At 39.0% G+C, this 23,818-nt stretch overlaps 3 protein-coding genes across 5 annotated transcripts; 1 reads left to right on the plus strand and 2 right to left on the minus strand.

Annotated features, from left to right (window-relative positions):
- Positions 1 to 139: 139 nt before the first annotated feature.
- Positions 140 to 23,556, plus strand: bysl (bystin-like). 3 transcript variants are annotated; one of them, XM_058759972.1, is made up of 10 exons: positions 140 to 214; positions 1,613 to 1,684; positions 1,932 to 2,009; positions 14,440 to 14,692; positions 16,558 to 16,702; positions 17,931 to 18,069; positions 18,827 to 18,960; positions 19,454 to 19,614; positions 21,640 to 21,742; positions 23,066 to 23,556. In XM_058759972.1, exons 1-10 carry the CDS (start codon positions 194 to 196, stop codon positions 23,415 to 23,417), a joined length of 1,458 nt encoding a protein of 485 aa, XP_058615955.1. In that variant the 5' UTR covers positions 140 to 193; the 3' UTR covers positions 23,418 to 23,556. The 3 variants fall into 3 exon arrangements, with proteins under 3 accessions (XP_058615955.1, XP_058615957.1, XP_058615956.1); XM_058759973.1 differs by lacking the exon at positions 140 to 214 and adding an exon at positions 329 to 346; XM_058759974.1 differs by lacking the exon at positions 1,613 to 1,684 and having other exon boundaries at positions 179 to 214.
- usp49 (ubiquitin specific peptidase 49) lies at positions 1,574 to 9,125 on the minus strand. Its single transcript, XM_058759969.1, is given in 8 exon segments — positions 1,574 to 2,270; positions 4,362 to 4,567; positions 4,795 to 4,903; positions 4,974 to 5,000; positions 5,003 to 5,177; positions 5,797 to 7,220; positions 8,222 to 8,305; positions 8,621 to 9,125. Coding segments are annotated over 6 exon segments (1,986 nt in total). The 5' UTR covers positions 7,162 to 7,220; positions 8,222 to 8,305; positions 8,621 to 9,125; the 3' UTR covers positions 1,574 to 2,166.
- On the minus strand, positions 10,046 to 14,183 carry med20 (mediator complex subunit 20). Its single transcript, XM_058759978.1, has 4 exons — positions 13,980 to 14,183; positions 12,923 to 13,068; positions 11,466 to 11,719; positions 10,046 to 10,439 (listed from the first exon to the last, which is right to left on the minus strand). Exons 1-4 carry the CDS (start codon positions 13,991 to 13,993, stop codon positions 10,215 to 10,217), a joined length of 639 nt encoding a protein of 212 aa, XP_058615961.1. The 5' UTR covers positions 13,994 to 14,183; the 3' UTR covers positions 10,046 to 10,214.
- Positions 23,557 to 23,818: the final 262 nt, after the last annotated feature.

The raw sequence follows: 23,818 nt of genomic DNA on the forward strand, positions 1-23,818 counted from the left end.
TAGATCTGACAAACTGTGTTTGGAAAAGAGAAACGAGGACAGAATGGCTAATATCAGATAATATTGTTTATACATCGATCATTTGATATTTAGTCTTATTTTAGACTTACCTTAATGGATATCATGGATAAATTGTCCATAAGTCGCGTGCACGGACCGTTTGCTGACCGCCTGAGGGAATTTAAATGCTAAAATGGCGCGAGATTTCGTAACGGTAGGTTTCAGTTTGACTGGCTGGTTTAAAAAAGTTATTTAACCAAGAAAGATTTAACAAAGACTAATTTGAACAAATGTTCCCAGACAACTACAATCAGCACTTCTGAAGAGGAACTAGCCATGACAAATGGTGTGTTAATGTAATATTAATACTGGCAGATTTTTCTGTCAGAGACAGCAGGCACAGTTGAACTGAAAGTGTTTGTGAATAATTTAATTTAAATGCACGTTAGTTCAACATCTATATCATTTTAAGTTTTTAACCCTCTGATATAACCCCCTGCAGTCTTTGGTCACTTTAGTCCGAAAGATTTTGCGTTTTGAAATTTTAAAAATCGTAGCTTCATCGGAATGCATGATTCGCACATGCTAATACTCATAGACATACTCATGGTCTTTGCGGTCAAAAATTAGGAAGTGATATAGGAAATGAATCGGAAATGGGCAAAAAAATACAGAACATTTTTGTGTTTACAATCTACAAATCCGCAACGATGCAGAAGAAGAAAAAAGTGCACAGCAATGAAGGGGTGAAACTCTAAAACCTCTAGTGCGCAAAATCAACACGTCAACTCGTACTTTAGATCAACATTTCAAACAAAAAATAAATAAATAAATAAACCTTGACAAAAAGTAGTCATTGAGTATGCCTTAATATACATTTAAATCCACAACCTAATAAAAGTAAACAATTTACATTTAGTCATTTTGCAGACGCTTTTATCCAAAGCGACTTACAACTGGGGAATACATAAAGAGATTCATCTTAACGAGGCAAACAGACAGAGGAAGTGCTCGTAATACCAAGTCTCGGGCATTGTTTAATTAAGAACAAGCTAGCAAGTGAAGGAATAAATAAAGACTTTTTTTTTTTTTTTAAATTTAGGATTACAATTATGTCTACAAACAACTAGGGAATTCACAAACCTCTCAATAGAGTCCTGTACAGGCAACTAGTGGTTACACCATAAAATTACATGTTTTTCCTTCCTTGCTCTCACCAGGAGGTGCTAATCTGCCTTCAAAAATTTAATTTTATGGGCCTAGTCTCTATTTTAATCTGAAATACTGCATTAATAGAAAAATATTTTTAAAAACTACTTTTTTGTTTTTGTTTGTTTTTTTTACTAACGTGCAGATGTAAATGGATTAAGTTTAAATACCTTTTCAGTTAATTTAAATATTCTTTTAAAGAAACGCGTGCGTTTAAACAAATATTCTATGTATAGTGTTGACTATCAACATGTATTATAATTACACAAGATTATGAAAATGGTTAAAATGGTTTCAAAAGCCTGTTTGTCTACATACCTGTCGGTCAGCAATGATGTGCATCAGATATAAAGCAGACAGTAACTCAGGGATTCATGATTTGTTTTTTATTCACTATCATCAGGAAGATCCCACAAGATCTATAAAGTCGATAACAGGTGCTCTCACGATACAGGACAAAGGTCAAGGGTCAGAGGTCAGCAGTCACGCCCTTCCACACACAAACACACACACACACACACACGCACACACACACACACAACTAGACATTCAGCGTCATAAGATTGTTCGGTCATTTACCACTGATGTAAATGAAGAGGCTTTCTGTTTTCCTGAATTTCATCCCGATTAGAAAGAGAGTAGAAAACAGTCGCAGTATCAAAGGTGAAGAATTCCTGATTCAGAGTGTGTGATGATCATATTGCTGTCGCATTTCTCTCCAGGATGAGCGTCCATCTGTCTCTCTCGCCGACAGCGGAGGGGCTGATCTGTGTGTGTCCCTGCTGTTCTGGACCCTGCAGGTGAGTGTAGTTTGGTCCTGAATGCCCTGGGTAAAGTGTGACTGTGCCAGCAGAGACCAGTCAATCTCTGAGTCTCACTGCTGATGTCAGGAACAGAGCTCCAATGAGAGACAGAGAGAAACAGGTAGAGAGAGAAGAGAGCGAGAGACAGACAGGTCTAAGAGGAGCGCTGCGTGTAGAACAGGATGTAGGCCTGAGTGCTGCACACTTCCTCCACACTGCACACGTTCATCTCCGAGTCGTTACAGTGAACCCAGAAACCTGCAACGCAAACACTTTTACTGTGGCAAACCATGCACAACAACTTGTACGTCGACATGCACCAATAAAACCATCTAAAATTGACCGACAGTAATGCATTCCTTTATTTAATTCAAGTTTATTTGTATAGCGCTTTTCATGATACAAATCGTTGCAAAGCAGCTTCACAGAAAACTTTAAGAATCTACATTATATTTAGGAGTAGGTTATTAGTGGTGACTATGGCAGAAATGTACAGTAAGAATCATGCAGTTAGTTACAAATTACACGTAATCAAACAGACAGTGAACACTTAAATGCAATGATTATGTGTTGTGATTAAACTTTGCAATTAAGTAGTTCTTTTCAAAGTAGTTCCTTAAAAAAAAAAAAAATCTAATTACTAGGGCTGTCAGTTTAGCGTGAACTATTTAGTTATGAAAAAATAACGCGATTCAAATATTTTAACGCAGTTAACGCACTGGCCCCACCCCCAAGACCCAGACCACCCTTTTTAAGCGGACTCTGGTACGATTCGTGGGTGCGCACCCGAGTTCGGAAGACCGCGTTCACATCATCCAAACTAACCGAACTCTGACGTCAGTCGAACCCGGGTGCGCACCAAAAGTGCTAGTGTGAAAGCACCCTAAAGGGATAGTTCACAAAAAAAAATAAAAATTTAATTGTCATAATTTACTCAAACCTGAATGACTTGCTTTCTTTTGTGGAACATAAAAGAAGGTATTTTGAAGTCTGTTGGTAACAGTAGCAGTAGTAGTATGTTTTTTTTTATTTAATGCCATGTCGGCATCTTAGGCTATTTTCATGGCAAAAGTGATTCAAAAAATATAACAAATACAATAAAACCAACAAACAAGTTATATTACACAAGATTTTTTAAATTTAACATATAAAAATTCTAAACTCTTTAAGTGGGTTACTGTTGGTAACAAAGCTGTTTTCAATTGCATGAACGAAAAAATCTGACATGTTTCTCTAATTATCTTCTTTTATGTTCCATAGTTTACATTAGGCCATTGTAGCCGTTGTTAGAAACGTTTGTGTGTAATAAATTTAATGTTGAATCAAACAAAATATTTCTTTCTAAAGCTACTATTTGTAATGTCTATTTAATACTTTCTCATTTAACACAAAATAGCTTTAAATAATCTTTTGGGGGTATTTTTACATGCAAATGTAACTTGCGATTAATCGACACATTATGTAATTAATTAGATTAATAAAAAAATTATTCGACTGACAGCCCTACTAATTACGCAACTCGTGTTAATTGTAATGCATTATCCCCCAACACATGTTTCTATCACCCTGTTTTTACGCACATGTTAAAGTATCGCATCACTCGATTAAAAATCCCCTAATTTGCAAAAACGTTTTTGCACTTGCTTGAGGTGTTTGTGTGAAAAAGGGTTAATGCGCATAACGGGAGATGGAAAAATTCCACCATGCGTATCAAAAAAAGTCATGTGACTTTGCATCATAGGACGGGATAACTTAACTAACCAGCGGACCAATCTTGTTCCAAAGCATCTGAAATGTTGTTATGGTCATTCTGAAATGCTCAAGCGAAGTCTGTCATCAACGTATTTCTATGTAATTGCCTCCCAGAATTGTCTTACACGACTGCGTTTCCAAACAGCAGGCATCCGCCTCCGAAAGCAATGACCACATTAATTGTGTTTCTTCTCGCTCCGAGGCGCAAGTCATTTATTGTACATAAAAATTATTATATTGAGTGGCTTCTCCTACTTTTCTTAGTGATTCTTAGTGCCAGTTTGTCAGGAAGTGACTATTTTGTTCTATTTGACTCGTTGGATGGAAACGGCTCTAATTCGCAAATGTTTTATGCTATATTCCAATTTTTGGCTAAGACTGCAGGTTGATAACTTTGGAGTAAACAATGGAAAGTGTTGCTTCTACTGCCAAAACATGCACAAAGTAAAACTTGCATTTGTCTGTTGCAAAAGCATCGCAAGAGATCTGAAGCATGCAGGCTGCTTGCTTAAACCGAGGGTTGCATTCGCACCAATTGTGAGCGGTCTGCATGAAACAGATTGATGTGCAGTTCTCTAGTAGGGAACCGTGACTCACCTCCTTCAGTGTTATAACAGTAGGCCGTGTAGTGCCCTGAGCCAAAGCCTTTCCCATGATGCATCACTACAGCAGATAGGTCATAGGTGAAGGCTTCTCTCTGCGGCATCGGAGCAGCGTCCGAGCAGCAATATGGTTGTATATTCAGGACCTGATCAAAAGCCACATGGACGCCAATCTTCTCCCTGTGATTCCGACCGGACCACCTGGACAAGTGTGGATGGAATCGTTAGCATGAGGTTCAAACCAAGGGTGTCCAATCCTAGATGACCAATGTCCTGCAAAGTTTAGCTCCGACCACTTTCTAGTCTGAAGACCTTGGTTAGCTAGTTTAGGTGTGTTTGGAGCTGAACTCTGCAGGAACAAGTTTGGACGATCCTGGTTCCAACTAACGAACACATCAAGGTAAAACATGGAAGGTGTTCTGACTGACCGGAAGCGTTTGAGGTGTAGCCGCAGCACCTGAGGTAAACGGCAGATGAGTAACTGCTTACAGGCCTCCGAAAGAGACAGGGGCTTATGGGACGATTTACGGCGCTTTCCTGAAAATGCAGGACATTTAGATAAATGCATCAACAACTTTGTGATGTCTGTAAGAAAGGCGCTACTTACTGTTGCAGAAGTTGCAGGCGTAAATGCAGCCTCCAAAGCCTCCGTCTCCGTGAACTTGGCGAGCATCTCTGACAGCGAGCAGCTCCGTTGACACGCCGCTGTGCTGGGCTTCTCCATGCGGTGGTATCGTTCTGGGAACTCCAGAGACAAATCCCAGAACGGCTCCACCGTGTTCGACTTGCGCTTGCAGGACAGACACGTTACCTGCAGGTTCAGTTTAGAAACATTGATTATTGCAGATAATTCACTTAGTGATTTAGTCCTTAATGCATTTATTCAATCAATTCAAAATGAAACATCTAAACCTGTTGTTCCCAAACACATTCCTGGAGCCCTTCAACACTGCATGTTTTGCACATCTCCTTTCACACCCAAAATAGTCTCTACTAAAAAAAGTTGGGTGTGCTTAAAGGGTTAGTTCACCAAAAAAAAGGGAGCCACTGCACGCAATCACAGATCATAGTTTTAAATATGGATATTTTTCTTACAAAAACGCATCGATTCGCTACAGAAGGCCTTTATTCACCCCCCGGAGCCATGTGAGGCACTTTTTACTATGGATGGATGCGTTTTATTGGACTTCTTTTGGATTACTGAAAAACAACAGCCATTCACTGTCATTATAAAGCTCAGAAGAGCCAGGACGTTTTTAATTACAACTCCGTTTGGATTCGTCTGAAAGAAGAAAGTCAAATACACCTAGGAAATTATGGGGTAATTTTCATTTTTGCTTGAAATTTCCCTTTAATTTAGCAGTGTTGGGGGATCTCCAGGAACAAGTTTGGGAACCACGGGTCAAAACAGGTCAAAAGTTGCATGTCACCTGGCTGAGCAGCTGTCCGTGGAAGATAGTGTTGAGCACTTTGAGGACTTGTTTGGACAGTTTCCGCTGCGTGATCGGAATCAGGAAGTGTTTCCTGGGTCCGTCTGACTCCAGTTCCTGCTGGACTTTGTCCAGAAGCTCGCACAAGAACTCTTGCGCATCCTGCTGGTCGTATCCGCGGAACGCCGGGATCAAGTTCCACACCGAGTGCAGCATGGCAAAAGGAGACACCAGCGACCACCGACCCGACCACATGACCCTGAAGAGCGTGTGCAGCTCGTGACACAATGACATCTGCTGCCGAGCCGAGGACCGCGGCTCTTTCGGTTGCACCAGTTCTGCCGAGCTCAGGCTGGGCGGGACGTTCTGTTTGCTAAAGGCGCCTCCGCTCGTCCTCCCCATGCGGCCCAGCGCAGTGAGGGCTCCCTGCGATTGGTTGGTTTTAGCGAGCAGCTCCTCGGTCTCGCAGAGGTCCAGCGTGAGGAAACACTCCCTGAACTTCTGCAAGTGACTCAGCACCTGGAGAATGGAGTTCATGTAACACGTGTTCCCGAGGTTGCGCAATCCCGTGACTCCGGGCGCGAGCTTCCTGCGTCGCGACGACTGCGAGGCGTGATATCGGTGCAACCGACCCGCGCTACGAAGCGGTTTGCGCGACAGCGGCTTGTTGGACAGCGACAGCAGGGACTGTCTGGGAGCCGAAGGGAGTCGTTCTGGAGGATCACGGAACTTCCGAGGAATAAGTGCGAGTGTCGGACGAGGAGCCTGGGTGAGAAGCCGTGCGCTTTTCCTCGGCGGCACATTGGCTAGTTCGCCCATCAGCCGCTTCTTGACTTCCCTGCGTTGCCGTCGCTTCTCCTCTCGCTCTTGCTCCTGTTTCTCCTCACGCTTCCGGTGTTGCTCCTGCTGTCGGTTCCTCCAACGGCGCAAGGCACCTTGAAGGAGAGTTTTCCGTCTGTGCCACAACGCCATCTGCATAGCGCCGTCCCGCGCAACCTCGCACACTCGAAATCCACCATCGGACGCCGACGAACGCAGGGAGCGCTGACCAGGGCTGCGGACGGTAGATAGAGCCCCACGAAGGAGCTTCAAGTCGCCCTCGACATTATCGTTCAACACGTAATCGCCGCATGCGAAACAGAAGACATCCAGTTCGCGTACGTCCATGGCTAGTGGGTGCTGCGTCGTCTGGTAGTGACTCAGGGAGTGTTCTTCCATGTAGCGGCCGCACGCCACGTGAGCGCACTTCAGACAAGCCCATACGGACTCCGTGGTGCCGCAGTCAATGCAACGCCACATCTGCGGGTTGAGGATGGAGTGGCCCTGGCCCAAACGGAACCGCACCACATGCTTACAGCGATCCATGTCTCCCAACACGCATGAGCACTTTGAGTCAGGAACCACACGCCATGACCGCACTCATCCTAAGAACAAGATAACATAATGTTTGTAAGTTACCATTTAAGTAAGTAAAGCATTACTGCTGACAAAGACGACTGGAAACATGCATGTCTCAAGCGCTTTCGCACCGCATAGTTGTAGGAACTTAGTTCTTTTTCTGGTTGCATTCAGGAACTCTGAAGCATCCCACAGCGATGTCTTTATTCGCGGCATTAACAAACTTCAACAACTAGGGCTGGGACAATAATTCGATGCAGCTCAAATCAAGTAATTGTTCTGCATCGATTCTGAAACTATCGGAATGCTAAGCGAATCTCTCTTGAATAGATTCTGAGCTTAGTTTTTAACAGCAGATGGCGCTGCATGCTTTAGAAACGGGTTGAAGCGAATTTAACCATTTACATGACTTCTTCGTGAGCATTTGAGTATGCGGTTAAAAACTAGCCTAGAGCGCCATCTACTGTTAAAACTAATCTCAGAATCGATTCCAGAGAGAATCGCGATGCATTCCAATAATCTCAGAATCGATCCACGAATCAACAACCAGTGAATGGAGGACGCTGTGATCGGAGCTGTTTTCGTTGTGTGCTGTGGGTTTCGTTATAACGGAGATGGAATGAAAGCGCACAATTTACGTGACTGAAAGAGCATGAAAATCTGACTAACTTGCAGTTTTCCATATCATCAAGGTAAATGCCATTATCATCACCGTTTTGTTCGTGGAGTAAATATTTTTACATGGCTTATTAAAAATGCCGGGTAGCCAGTGTTTCATAAGCGTTTGGCCAATCAGTGTACACTTACGTCACTAGTAGAACTGTATCAGACCCTGCTCTGAAGTAGGAGCTAATTTGGTTCCCCCAAACAGAGTTCCTAGAACTAAATACGTTCCTAGTTCCTGTGGCGCGAACACCACAAAAAGTGGGAACTTCCACCAATAGTTCTAGGAACTATGAAAAGGTTCCTCCGGTATGAAAGCAGTTGTTGTTGTTATTGCTCCCAATTTTTAAGCAATATTACTCACTGTGAGAAACGGCGAGCTTCAGCATCAGAGCGGACGTGTCCTGCTGCTGCACACTTTAAAAGACTTCATCATGCAGAATGAAAACTGTGGACGAAAAATGCGTTATTTATGCGTTATAAATGGTTCCATTCTGATTTTAAACAATGTGGTGCATTTGTGGTGCTTTATATGATTAAGTGTGTGTATGCATATGTGAGAGTTGTGTTTGATTGTGACTATATAGTGTACTCTAAATGTATGACTGATTGTGACTGTATATTTTTCATTAGTATTTGAGTGTTTGTCTCACCATGCAGTGTGTGTACACTTATATGAGTGTGTGTGTGTCTGTCTCTGTTGTTTGAATGTTTGTGTGTGTGTGTGTGTGTGTGTGTGTGCTAACCCGCTAGCGCTACTCACAGAACAAAAGACGCTCCGCCGGGAGACACGCGGAATCTGCGGCAGCGGCGGATCCGGTAGGTTCCGTTACTGGCGCTCGATCGGTGTGTTTGTGTGCGTGTTTATACCGGCGCGAGAGATCCGTTACTTTAAACCCGCTGAACAAAAACCAGCAAGAGCCGCAGCCACGGAATAAACTCACACCGCAAAGCCACCAATCGGCTCTCAAATAACGGCGCCTCGGGGCGAGTCCTCCACGAGACAGCCGGTGAAATGCGTTAGCCGAGTTAAATGACGGTTAATATTTGCGCGGTTTTTTTTTACACTCGCTTTGAGCTGTTATTTACCGCCATCATCCGCACGCGCGAGCTGTCACCATTTTCGGCTCAACCGAACTCGCCCAGCGCCGGCGTCACTGCGCTCTGATTGGCCAAGGCGCGATCAATCGCATGACGACCGTGTTCTGATTGGTCGAGACGGCGGTCGGTAGCGCAGCGGAGCCGGTCTCTCATCGGTTGTGGAGGCGTCTGTCAGGTTTTAAAGCTCCAGAGGGCGGGGTCAGATGAACAGATTAACCTTGTCCGTGATTTATTTATTTATTTTTAATTTATTTACATGATTTTTATGAGCAAGCGCATATAAAATTAACACGGATTATGTTTTCCAAAAGCGGAAAAGATAAACAAATAACAAAGGTTGAAGTATGTATGTATGCAGTTCAAAGTATACAGTATGCTTACACAGTATGCTTACCCAGCATGCTTTGCAACTGTGGTCTAGAGTTTTATCCGACCACTTGATAAGATTGTAAAATTAAGTAAAATGGGGAATTGAATATAGAATTACATTTTACTGTGATATCACATGTTGTGAATGCGTGTTACCATTGTTGAGCCGAATAGCACCGGATTCGTCTTGTGGTTTTGAACTGAAGGAGTGGAGCTGGTTAATGCATTGCTGTGATTTGGCTGATGCTAATTTAAGCTCATGTGTAATATAAGGATTCACCCACATTGTGTTCTGCTCATGCATATTCAAATGAATTGGTCTTTTCTAGCCAATCATCTGCTCCTTCATCTGCTATGTAGATGCAAATGTGGTGTTCCTGTACAAAAGCATAGAGGCCTTAATATACTTAAAAGGATAGTTCACCCCAAAGTGAAAATTCTGTCATTAATTACTCACCCTCACGTCGTTCCAAACCCCTAAGACCTTCGTTCATCTTCAGAACACAAATGAAGATATTTTTCATGAATTACGTTCATGAGCTCGCTCAAATAAAGATAGAAGAGATGTGTTTTTAGCCGATTCTTGAAGATTGAGTCGGATTGAGTTGGGCAGGTCATTCCACCAGGAGGGAACAGTTAATGTAAAAGTGCGTGAAAGTGATTTTAATGACACTAAAACAACACCACACTGGTTTTGTGTTGATAAAATGACTCCAAATCAAAATAAACAGTTTATTTCACAAGTGTAAACACAGAAAATAAGCATCCAGAGCCACAACTTAAGTAACACAAAGGCGGGAACGGATGCTTTATGTTGTTGTGGCTTGTATAAAGTTCTCTCAGAGACTCTGAAGACGGCTGTGGTTTGCGCGGGTCGAGTTCAGGTCTCAGCGGACGCCGCTGCCCGGAATCACCTGCTGTTTGCGCACTTTGCCGAAGAGCTCCAGGTACTGGCTCATGGTGTCCGTGCAGTCCACCGGCGCGTACAGACCCTCGGCTTTATTAGTGAACACCGCCGGCAGCTCAGGCGTGTTTGAGCCCAGAAAACTCTGCATGAACTCCTTCACCAGGTTCCAGCAGTCTCCGGGAATCACGCAGGCGCAGTACTCCACCTGCAGACACACAACCTCCATCACTGCTCCTCATCATGCATCTCTGAACACGCTTCGCCAGAATAAACAACGGGTCTCATTCACTAAGAGCTGCGTGACTCATTCATTGGTGGGAACACTGCAAAAAAAAGGCTTATCTTACTTAGTCTTGTTTCTAGTCAAAATATCTACAAATTCTTAAATTAAGATGCATTTATTAGATCAGCAAGACGATGTAAGATATTTATAACTGTACTGCCTTAAGAAGTTTTGAACTGAATCAAATGATTCAAAGTTTTGAACTGAATCAAATGATTCACGAACCCGCTCCGAAGTCCCGATCTAAATCAAATGATTCGCGATCCGATTGGAGCATCCACACCAACTATAACCATCACCCACACTAATGCTAACTATATTAGCGTCTATACCAATGCACAGTAAAGTTCTGTTTATTCTAATTGCGTGCTGCAGTTTTGTCGTCTGCCGCTTTAAATGTTCGCGCTCTTTAAAGAGTGTATTCTGATTGGCTGTCAATGTTTTTATCATTCATCAGCTTAAAAAAAAGTTCAGAAAGTGATTCCAATGATATCGTTCCTCTGTTTTGTTATCGTTAGTTTATCATGTGGACTATGCTAATTTCGTTGAATTAGAATTATTATTAAAACTTTTTTTTTTAGTTATCATTATAGTTGTGGACTTTCACTATTCTCTTATTAAAATAATATAGTTATCGTGCTTGGTGCATTTAATGAGCAACCACATTTCCAACTTTAGTCATTTGCATAAAATGGCCAGAACATCTACATATAAGGATGTTTCGCGTAACATTTTGCTAGCTTTAGCACAGCTTTCATGTATACGATGAAAAATCTAATTATAAAATTTCAACTTAACATGATTTTGGAAGCTGTATGTCTTTTTTTTTTTTTTTGGCGCACATTTGTTGTTCTTACATTTTTCATAAATTAAATTAGTACAAAAGTTATGAAAGTTAACGATTTTTTTTTCCCGTGAAAAGTTCGCACCCCGTGAAGGCATTCAGACCTCGACTGAAATCCCTCTGGCGCTGGAGCTCATGGCGATGGTGCCGATCTTCACCAGGAAGTCGCAGTAGCGATAGCGCGTGCCGCGAGACTCCACTTTATGTCCTTTGGCGTTCTGGAAGTGACTCTTGAGTTTGACCATCAGGACGTCGAAGTTGGCGTCGGCGGTGAGGCCCGGCCCGCCCTCGAACAGAGCCATGCAGCTCAGCGGCGTCTCCGAGTTATGCATCACGTACAGCAGCTTCGACGGCTGGCCTGCAACACATCGTGAAGCATTTAACACCTGGTTTCCATGGCAACATATGTGACCAATAAAACAGGGTCAATTTTGTGAAACTGAGATTTTTGCATCATCTGAAAGCTGAATAAATAATCTTTCCATTGATGTATGGTTTGTTATGATCGGACAATATTTGGCTGGGTTTTTTCTATTTTGTGATAGAAGTAATACTGACAGAGGAACTGAGAGACATCTGTGACCCTGCAGCACAAAAGCAGTCATAAGCAGCACAGCTATATTTGCAGCAATAGCCAACAATACATTGTATGGGTCAAAATTATACATTTTTCTTTTATGCCAAAAATCATTAGAATATTAAGTAAAGATCATGTTCCATGAAGATATTTTGTAAATTTCTTACTGTAAATACATCAAAACTTAATTTTTGATTAGTAATATGCATTGCTAAGAACTTCATTTGAACAACTTTAAAGGTGATTTTCTCAATATTTAGATTTTTTTTGCACCCTCAGATTCCAGATTTTCAAATATTGTCCGATCCTAACAAACCATACATCAATGGAAAGATTATTTATTCAGCTTTCAGATGATGCATAAATCTCAATTTCGAAAAATTGACACTTAAGACTGGTTTTGTGGTCCAGGGTAAATTTGTGACAGAAAAATGCATCAGAAAATTGTCAATGGAGTTTGTGTGTCACCTGGTGGCTGTTTGTGGTATAATGTCATTAAAATATAAAATCTCTTTTTATTAAGGATATTAAAAGATTAAGATATAAAATCTCACAGGAACCTCAATTTTCTTTATCAACTTCAAATTTGGAACATAACTTATTTTTAATTTTATAGCAATTTTAGAGTTGAACCTGTTATGAAAAATATTCATTTCATATAAAATAAAAATCGTACAGTGCATTTTCTTTAAAGTAAATTTAAACTTCTATAAATTTGATACTTTCATATTTTGAAATGATTCCACTTCTACAATAATCTGCTGATTGTATTCCAAGGCGTTTATTAATTATAACAATTTAAGTTTAATAGTGCGCTTCCACGTCTATGTTCAGAAACAGGGGGGTTCACTTATGGGGTTAATATCTTAATGATTTTTGGCATAAAAGAGAAATGTATAATTTTGAGTCATACAATGTATTGTTGGCTACTGCTACAGATATAGCTGTGCTGCTCATGACTGGTCTTGTGGTCGTGGCGCTCACCGGTGGTGTTTCCCGTGGCGTGGTACGTCTCGCAGTCCACCCAGAAGTTCCCCTGTTTAACGGCTCCCAGCTGCTCCAGCTTCTTATGCACCATATCCACCGTCTGCTGCACGCTCTTACCCTCCGCCACCGGCACCTGACACACACTGACACACACACACACACACACACACACACACACACACACACACACTAATATCATTATCATGTCACCTGCCAGATTACAGAAAAAAAATCTGTAAAGATTCTGCAGCATTGTGTTCATGTGCTGCAAAAACATAGATATTTTTCCATGTTGTTTTTGTGTAATTTACATTTATATAATTGTTGCTTCTGTAATATATGCCTCGCAATAAAGCAAATTTAAGAGGTGCTTTTGAACAAAAAAAAAACGGAAGAAAAGGCTTAGTTTATACATCCCTTCATGTATACATATATATTTTTCCTTAAATACATTAAAAATAAAGTCATGAAATATGAATAAACTCAGTATAGTTTTATAATATTACTTGCCAAATTCAAATTTCACAGAAGAAAATTGACATTTATCCAAATAATTAAAAAATTGCGCTATTAAAATATCTATTTTATATGCTTTTCTTATTTTGAATGAATTAATAAACATTTTAGTTTGTGTAATATTAATTACAATAACAAAAGTTTACTCTGAAAGCTATTTTTTTCATACAAAACAAACCAAAGAAACTGCTTTATTATATATATATATATATATATATATATATTCACTCAGAAACTGCTAGCAAATTTCAAATAATAAAAGAAACGGCAAGTAACATTCAATTAAACATGAAATTTTAAAGTGGAAAACTGACTAAATTTATTTCCTTGTAAAACGCACTTCAATAATCTTTGTTTTATTTACAGCATCAAAAATAATTTTCACAGATAACAATCTCTGACAGATGAAGAGCTTATTGTTTCTTTGCAAAGCCTCTGTAAATTATTAGAATGATTTATAAGCACCGGAACACACAAAAAGGAACATAAAAACCAATTCTACTACACAATAATTTAAAAACAAAAGTGTGTTTCTCACCACGTTACACCCATTTCTTAGCCGTAAACTTCCGCGAACCAGTATTTACTTCCGGATCAATCCGGCTTTCGTTATTAACACAAAATCAGATAAAGCTAAAAACTTTAATTGGACAGTACAGAAATATTTGTAATTTCCAATATAATTAAATAAAATGATCGCAGACACACTAAAATATTGACTGAGAGCAGTGTATCTCACGTGCGGAGCGGAAGTAAACAGTGTGACGCAGCGCCGCTCTGAGATCAGCTGTTAGAGCGCCGCATATAGACTGAGACCAGCGCTCGTTTCTCTCATCCGATCCCAGATCAGCCGTCCACACACACACACACACACACACACACACACAGCGCCATTTGCTTCAGACACACGTGTGTTCGGCGCTCAGCTGCATGTCATGAGTTCAAACCAGAGTTAATAATAACAGTCATTTATCATTTAAATCATCATCATGCCGAAGGTGAAGAAGAGTAAAGGCGCTCCGGAGCGCAGCGGCGGTCTGTCTCTGGCCGATCAGATCCTGCAGGGAGACGCGGTCCGGTCCAGCGGCCGCCTGAAGAACCGGAGCCGGAGCCGGAGCGAGGAGGAGCAGGAGTACGTGGACGAGAAACTGTCCAGAAAGATCCTCCAGCAGGCCAGAATACAACAGGAGGAGCTGCAGAGCGAGCTAGGACCCACTCCAGAGACCAGGAGACCACCGGCCACTCAACTAGGTGAGCAACTCCCTGACCATCAGAGACACAGATGGATAGATAGATAGATAGATAGACAGACAGACAGTTAGATAGAGAGACAGTTAGATAGAGAGATAGATAGACAGACAGACAGTTAGATAGAGAGATAGATAGATAGATAGATAGATAGATAGACAGACAGACAGTTAGAGAGACAGATGGATAGATAGAGAGACAGAGAGTCAGATAGATAGATAGATAGACAGACAGACAGATAGACAGTTAGATAGAGAGATAGATAGATAGATAGACAGACAGACAGACAGACAGTTAGATAGAGAGACAGATGGATAGATAGATAGACAGAGAGTCAGATAGATAGTTAGATAGAGAGACGGATAGATAGACAGAGAGTCAGATAGATAGATAGATAGACAGACAGATGGATAGATAGAGAGACAGAGAGTCAGATAGATAGATAGATAGACAGACAGACAGATTGACAGACAGTTAGAGAGACAGATGGATAGACCAACAGATGGATAGATAGATAGACAGAGAGACAGATGGATAGACAGACAGACAGACAGACAGAGAGACAGATGGATAGATAGACAGACAGACAGACAGTTAGATAGATAGATAGATAGATAGATAGATAGATAGATAGATAGATAGATAGATAAGAGAAAGATGCACAGATATTAATGATGGGCAGATGCTTACCATAGATATTTTATTTATGAGTCTATATAGTCTATAGACAGTCAGATAAATATTTATGATAGATACATAGACAGACAGGCAGATATTTACAATAGATATTTGAGTCTGTGTTGTCTGTAGATAGATGTGTAGATAGACAGATATTTATGATATATAGACACAGATAAATGTTTATGATTTATAGACATATATGTAGACAGACAGATGTTTGATATATAGACATATGTAGACCGAAAGATATTTAATATATGCTAAGAGCTGATAAAATGTAAAAACTGTAACTTGAATGCAATGTAAGTCGCTTTGGATAAAAGCGTCTGCTAAATGCATAAATAAATAAATAAATAAAATAAAATAAAAATAAATAAATAATATAAAGATAGACAGATATTTATGATATGTAGATACAGACAGCTGTTATAATATACAGACAGTCAGATATATATTATATAGGCTATTAATAGACAGGCAGACAGATATTTACGATATATTGGCAGACAGATGTTTGATATATAGACATGTGTAGACAGAAAGGTATTTGATATATAGATAAACAGGTATTTATGATATATAGACACAGATGTTTATGATATACAGACATATGTAGACAGACAAATATTTATGATATATAGACAGACATTGCTATTTTTCATATATATATATATATATATATATATATATATATATATATATATATATATGTGTGTGTAGGCAATCACAAATATTTACGATATATAGACACAGACAGATGTTTGTTATATAGACAAAGATAATTATTATATATAGACAGACATTTATGATATATAGAGACCGACAGATGTTTACAAAGTAAATCTGAGTCTATATAGTCTATAGACAGACATATAGATATTTATATATAGATACAGATATTTATGATATATAGACGGACAGATGTTTATCGTATACATAGACATAGAGACCAACAGATGTTTACAAAGTAAATCTTGAGTTTATATATTCTATAGACAAACGGATAGATATTTATGATATATAGACAGACAGACGTCTGTCGTACAGACCGTATCGAGACCAACAGATGTTTACAAAGTAAATCTGAGTCTATATATTCTATAGACAGACGGATATCTCTGGTAGATATGTATAATATATAGACAGACAGATAAACTATATATGCACTGAACTCGTCGTTGTCTCAGGTCCGAGCACACAGGACGGAGACTCTGATGACGATTGGCCAGCGCTGGGCGACGATGCGGCGGAGGAGACGGGCGACGAGGTGGACGTGGATCCTGAGGACGAGAAGGCCATCGAGATGTTCATGAACAAGAACCCGCCGCTCAGGTGAGCAGACACGCACACGCCGCGTTTACGAACGCCACGTCGTACGGTTGTGCCGACAGACCATAGCATTGTGTATCGAGGAAAGACAGAGATATCGCCTGTGGCTGATGCCTTTGATGATATCAAGACGATTATTATTATTATTAGACTAGTAATACTATCTAATTAATATTAGGGCTTATTAGTGCCATCATATTTATTTTTCCGTGTTTTTACAGTGTTGCGTGTTGTAACCAATCACACGATTCCGTTGACTTTATGAACACAATGGCCAATCAGAGGCGTTCAGATGAGTCATCGATGAAGCAGCGGAGTTTTGTTGTTCAGCGCACGCTGACTAATTCTGACTCGCGAATTCTCTCATCATAAACAAAACCCAGATGTACACTACCAGCCAAAACAGTATTTGACCAGTAAGATTTTAAAGAAGTCTCTTCTGCTCAGCAAGCCTGCATTTATTTGATCCAAAATACAGCAAAAGCAGTAATAATGTGAAATATTTTTACTATTTAAAATAACTGCTTTCTATTTGAATATATTTTAAAATGTAATTTATTCCTGTGATTTCAAAGCTGAATTATCAGCTATTCAAAACCATGGAGTTTTATTTTAAAAGAAATGATAGAAATTAATACTTTTATTTAGCAAGGATGCTTTAAATTGATCAAAAGTGTTGATAAAGATGTTACAAAAGATTTCTATTTCAGATAAATGCTGTTCTTCTGAACTTTCTATTCATCAAAGAAACCTAAAAAAGATTCTGCTTGGCTGTTTTCAATAATAATAATAAATGTTTTTTAAATATTAGAATGATTTCTGAAGGACGACACTGAAGACTGGAGTAATGATGCTGAAAATACAGCTTTGATCACAGGAATAAATTACATTTTAAAATATATTCAAATAGAAAGCAGTTATTTTAAATTGTAAAAATATTTCACAATTTTACTGTTTTTGCTCTACTTTGGATCAAATAAATGCAAAAATAAAATCTTTGACTGGTAGTGTACGTGCGACGTAAGAATAAGAGATTTATTCATCATAAAGTGTAGATGGCTTCACTTCACGGCTGTTTTTAGCCGTACGCTGGAGTTGGTTCACTCTCCGGCAATGAAACTAAGTAAATAAATAAATAATGAAATAAACCAGCACGATAATATCGTGTATCGTCGATCTCACAGGCTTACGATAGGACGATATGAGAATTGAGCATATTGTGTCGCTGCAGACGCACGCTAGCCGACATCATCATGGAGAAGATCACGGAGAAGCAGACGGAGGTGGGCAGCGTGATGTCCGAGGCGTCAGGGCGCGCCACTCCTCAGCTGGACCCGCGGGTGCTGGAGGTGTACAGAGGAGTCAACAAGGTACGAGCGCTAATCTGACCGCTTCAGCGCACACTACTGGTCAAACGCTTGTGGACAGTAAGATTTCTGAATTTTACTCCAGTCACATGATCCTTCAAAAATCATTCTAATGTTCTGTTTTGCTGCTCAAAAACATTTATTATTATTATTATTATGTTGAAAATTGAAACCTGAATGTTTTCAGGTTTCTTTGATGAAAGTTCAGAAGAACAGCATTTATCTGAAATAGAAATCTTTTGTAACATTATAAATGTCTTTATCAACACTTTTGATTAATTTAAAGCATCCTTGCTAAATAAAAGTATTCATTTCTATAATTTCTTTCCCCCCAAAAATTTAAAATAAAGAATTACACCGACTCCAAGCTTTTGAATGCTGTAGTGTATAATGTTACAAAAGCTTTTTATTTCAGATAAATGCTGATATTTGGATCTTTCTGTTCATCAAAGAATCCTGAAAAAAGTACTGTTTTAAATTTTGAAAATTATAATAATAAAAAAATGTTTGTTGAGCAGCAAATCAGCATATTAGAATGATTTCTGAAGATCATGTGACACTGAAGACTGCAGTAATGATGCTGAAAATACAGCTGCGCATCACAGAAATAAATTACAGTTTAACACATATTCACATAGAAAACAGATACTTTAAATAGTAAAAATGAGTGCTTGGCAACGATTAATCGCATCCAAAATAAAGTTTTGTACATAAATCCTCCGCTAGCGTTAATGCTAACGCTAACGCTCTCCCTCCGCAGGTCCTGTCGAAATACCGCAGCGGGAAACTGCCCAAAGCCTTCAAGATCATCCCGGCTCTGTCCAACTGGGAGCAGGTTCTGTACCTCACCGAGCCCGAGACGTGGACGGCCGCCGCCATGTACCAGGCCACCAGGTCAGAGGTCGCGCATGCGCCGCTTTGTGTTCTCAGTAGGGCTGTGCAATTAATCGAAAAACCGTTTCAAATTTGGTTTCGGCCTCCAATGATTAGAGATGAACAGGACACGGACATAAAAGTCATCTTTTAGCACCTAAACGGTCAAATACACGCAAAAATGTGGCGCTTGGTGATTATTCGTATAAACCTTCGTCAGTCATGTAATAAATGAACATAATAAATAAACATAGCACACATACATATTACGTAAACAAAAACTTTTTTATTTTGGATGCGATTAATCGCGATTAATCGTTTGACAGCACTACAGAAAACACGTATTTGATACGTATCACTATCTTTAAATAAATCACGCATAAAGTTTTGGTCCTTTGGCCCACTCATAATCGTGTTAATTAATTGTGATTACAATATTGACCAAAGTAATCAAGATTTTTGCCGTGCTCGAGCAGCCCTAGTTCTGAGTTTCACTCGCGTGGTTTGTGTCCAGGATCTTCTCGTCGAATCTGAAGGAGCGGATGGCTCAGCGCTTCTATAATCTGGTTCTGCTGCCCAGGATCCGAGACGACATCGCCGAGTACAAGCGGCTGAACTTCCACCTCTACAGCGCACTGAAGAAAGCGCTCTTCAAACCCGGAGCCTGGTTCAAAGGTGAGTACTTGGCAACAGATGAGTATGCCGGTATCAAATTTTCATGTTGCGATTAATTGCTAATGCTTTTATCACGGTATACGGTAGAGGTGTAACGGTACACAAACATGACAGTTCGGTATGGTTTCAGTACAGCAGGAGGAAAAAAACAACATAAATTGCTTCTTTTTAATTTTTAGTTAACAATGGTTTACTGAACAAATTGCTCTTTAAATAAATTCAATTTTAATAAAATTTAATAAAATCTGTTAACATATTTATGGCATCGCTGAAGACTTACTGATACAAAAATTCTAATTAATCTTTATTTGGAGTACTGCTTGTGCACAATGTGCATTACTTAATATGAAGCCTAAAATGTGTTTTAATGTCACTAATGTTGAGGTTTAGTATAAGCTACTAAAAGTACAACTGCGTGGTATTTTTATTAAGTACATATGTAAATTTATTTGTAGTATAGCTACTTAGTATGAAATAAATTTATTTCAAATACATTTTAGTATATTTATTTTCACCGTAGGGTATAAACACATTCGATTCTTAGCGTTTTAAATCGATTATTGGCCGAAATCAACGATTCACGATTCAAAAATGCATGTTTCAAGATCGAGTGAATGAGCGAATCGTTACACCCCTGGTATAATTGTAATGCAGTGTATTTATTTGCTGTGTAAATGCATTCATTCCACCTCTGAGCAGCATTAAACAGTGTGCAAGGGGCTGAGGTGGGTCAGAGCAGGCATAATCTAATATAACTTTAATGCTGCATTGCGTCTTACACTAAATTTTGAGCAGCCTTTACTTGAGGCTCAAGAGCTCAAACGACGTAATGCTCCATAAAAGCCAGATTTAACTCTGACCCACCTCAGTATCAAAGTATATAGTTATCATTGCTGTGTAAATGTATTTATGCCACCTCTGAGCAGCATTAAGAAGTGTGAAAACACCTAAATGCCACTTCAGAAGCGCCTCTGTGCCACCTTTGCATTGACTGTGTTAAACCGCCTTTAGTTTATTGGGAATATGCTGATTATGCATTTAACTAAAGGCGAGTTTTACACAGCTGATGCCAAAGTTATGCCACAAAACTGGCATAAAGGCACGTCTGAAGCACACACCGAAATATTCCAATAGTGTAAAGCACAAATCACAGTTTAAAGCAGATAATCAGTAATGAAGTGGATGTAAACGGGGTCAGCGTGCAGTTTCTGTGACTGAACACTAGAGGACGCCGGGGAGCTTCACAAGGGCTTAGTTTGAGTTCCGCCAGAACAGATCAGATCTGGTGCTTTATTCTGGTCAACTCATAAACAAATCATTACTGTAGTATCTAACAAATGCCAGAGAAGAAATCGAGCGAAACTAAACTTCAGAAATGACTGTAATTGTGTTGTTATTTTTAACTAAAACACAGTTATTTAAAACTTCAGCAGCACTTATTTACACTAAACTTTACAGTTTTAATCCTCTCTGTATTCTGAAGGTTTATTCTTATACCATTCACACTGATTTGTGAGCCTGGAGCACAGAAGCAGTCATAAGCAGCACAGCTATATTTGTAGCAATAGCCAACAATACATTGTATGGGTCACAATTATACATTTTTCTTTTATGCCAAAAATCATTAGGATATTAAGATCATGTTCCATTTAGTAAATTTCCTACCGTAAATATATAAAAACTTAATTTTTGATTAGTAATATGCATAGCTAAGAACTTCATTTGGACAACTTTAAAGGTGATTTTCTCAATATTTCGATTTTTTTTTTTTTTTTTTTTTTTTTGCACCCTCAGATTCCAGATTTTCAAATATTGTCCGATCCTAACAAACCATACATCAATGGAAAGATTATTTATTGAGATGATGCATAAATCTCAATTTAAAAAAAAAAAAGACCCCTTATGCTCCAGGGTCACATTTATAGAACATTTTACTTAAAAATTGAATCTTAAATGCTGAAAATGGCAGTGAATTTAATGCATTAATAACTACTGTAATAATATAACGTGCGTGTGTGTGTGCAGGAATCCTGCTGCCGCTGTGTGAATCCGGCACATGTACTCTGAGAGAAGCCATCATCATCGGCAGCATCGTCACCCGATGCTCCATCCCTGTGCTGCACTCCAGGTGAACACGATAAAACCTTCTCTGAGCAGCAGCTTTAAAACACTTATTAATCATACACGCACTTTTCAAGCGCACTAAAGCACACTTCATATTTTCTCGACAGGCTCTTTGCTACAACAGCCAAAAATAATCTTAGATTTTCAAGTTAAAATTTCAAGAATAAAGTCGTAGCTATACTAGAATAAAGCTAATATGAGATATTTTGAGAATATTTGGTCAAAATGATAAAAAAGGCATAGCAATGTGAGAATAAAGTCTTATACGAGATTAACTTATTTCAATAGTAAAGTCAAAATTACATGTAAACATTACTAGAATAAAACTTTTGAGAATAAACTGAAAACTATGAGAACAAAGTCATAGCAATTTGAGAATAAGGTCTTGTACAGGATTAAACATCGTATTTTGAGAATAAAGTCGTAGCATTGTGAGATTATAGTTATGGTATTTTAAGAATTAAGAAAAATTAAAATTACCATTAAAGTCATAGCAATACAAAAATAAAGTCTTATGCGAGATTAAATTTATGTGAATAAAGTCATAGCGTTGTGTAATCAAAGTCATAATATTTTGATTATAAAGTCATAATAACGAGGTTATAGCAATACGAAAATAAAGTTTTATATGAGATTAAATTTCATATTTTGACAATAAATCAAAATGTTAAATTCTATTAGAGATTAAACATGTAATATTTTAAGAATAAAGTCGCAGCGTTGTGAGATTAAAAGTCGTAATATTTGGTGATAATCAAAATTATGAGATTAAATTTGTAAAATTGAGGATAAAGTTAAAATTCTGAGAAAAAGTTGTAGCAATATAAGAATAAAGTCTTACGCGAGATTAAAGTTGTAATATTTTGAGAATAAAGTCATAGCATTGTGAGATTAAAGTTGTAATATTTTGATAGTCAAAATTACAAGAATAAATTCGCAGAAATACGAGAATAAAGTCTTATATGAGATTAAAACTTTTAATATTTTAAGAATAAAGTCAAAATTACAACAACAAAGTCGTAGTAAATAAAGTCGTAACGAGATGAAAGTCGTAATAGTATTGCTACGACTAAGTCTTATACAAGATTAAAAGTTGTGAGATTAAAAGTCGTCATTTTTGGTGATAAAGTCAAAGTTATATTACAATTACGAAAATAAAGTCTTAGCATTGTGAGATTGCAGTTTAATATTTTGAGATTAAAGTTAATACTTGTAGACTTTTGACTGAATATTCTCAGATTATTACGACTTCCATCTCACAATAATACGGCTTTATTCTCGTAACTGTAGTTTTTACGTGCTACTAATCCGCCGTTTTACGTTGCAGCGCTGCCATGCTGAAAATCGCAGAGATGGAGTACAACGGAGCCAACAGCATTTTCCTGCGGCTGCTGCTGGATAAGAAGTACGCGCTGCCCTTCCGCGTGCTGGACGCTCTGGTCGCGCACTTTCTGTCGTTCCGCACGGACAAACGAACGCTGCCGGTGCTGTGGCACCAGAGCCTGCTGACGCTGGTGCAGCGCTACAAAGCCGACCTGTCCTCCGAACAGAAGGAGGCGCTGCTGGAGCTGCTGAAGTGTCAGACGCATGCGAAGATTTCAGCCGAGATCCGGCGCGAGCTGCAGAGCGCAGAGTCGCGCGACCTGGAGGACGCTACGCCCGCCATGACCGTCGACTGAGCCGCCGCGGACTCCATCGTAACGCGATTGTGTTGCAATATATTTCACATTCTTTGCAGTAATGCATTGTTCGTATTTTTGGACTAAGCTTTTGGTTAAAACTTGTGTTACTAGGTAATAAAATGACGTTATATAAACTTCAGAACGTTTTGGTTTTATTCAAGCGCGCATGGATTTTAACCTTGCCGTGAAACTTTGTTTTCAATTAATTTTACTTCGATGATGAATGAAATAGGATGTATAACAAGAATAATTTATATAATCTTGGTTTTATTAACGAAGAATTGATTAGAAATTTTTATCACGAAAAAAGTTGACGAAAATAATGTCTTTTACATCTGATGAGTTTACGTCTCACATTACTATTTATTTATTTGTTTGTTTGTTTTTGCCCAAATCAA

Source organism: Onychostoma macrolepis, chromosome 22 (assembly GCF_012432095.1).
Source record: "Onychostoma macrolepis isolate SWU-2019 chromosome 22, ASM1243209v1, whole genome shotgun sequence".
NCBI lineage: Eukaryota > Metazoa > Chordata > Actinopteri > Cypriniformes > Cyprinidae > Onychostoma > Onychostoma macrolepis.

Coding starts and splice junctions, on each gene's coding strand:
- bysl (XM_058759972.1), top strand. CDS start 194: ATGGCGCGAGATTTCGTAACG. Junction 2,010..14,439: donor TGCTGTTCTGGACCCTGCAG/GTGAGTGTAGTT, acceptor ATCATGCCGAAG/GTGAAGAAGAGTAAAGGCGC. Junction 16,703..17,930: donor AACAAGAACCCGCCGCTCAG/GTGAGCAGACAC, acceptor GTGTCGCTGCAG/ACGCACGCTAGCCGACATCA.
- med20 (XM_058759978.1), bottom strand. Junction 11,720..12,922: donor CGCCACGGGAAACACCACCG/GTGAGCGCCACG, acceptor GATGTGTTGCAG/GCCAGCCGTCGAAGCTGCTG. Junction 10,440..11,465: donor CCAGAGGGATTTCAGTCGAG/GTCTGAATGCCT, acceptor GTGTGTCTGCAG/GTGGAGTACTGCGCCTGCGT.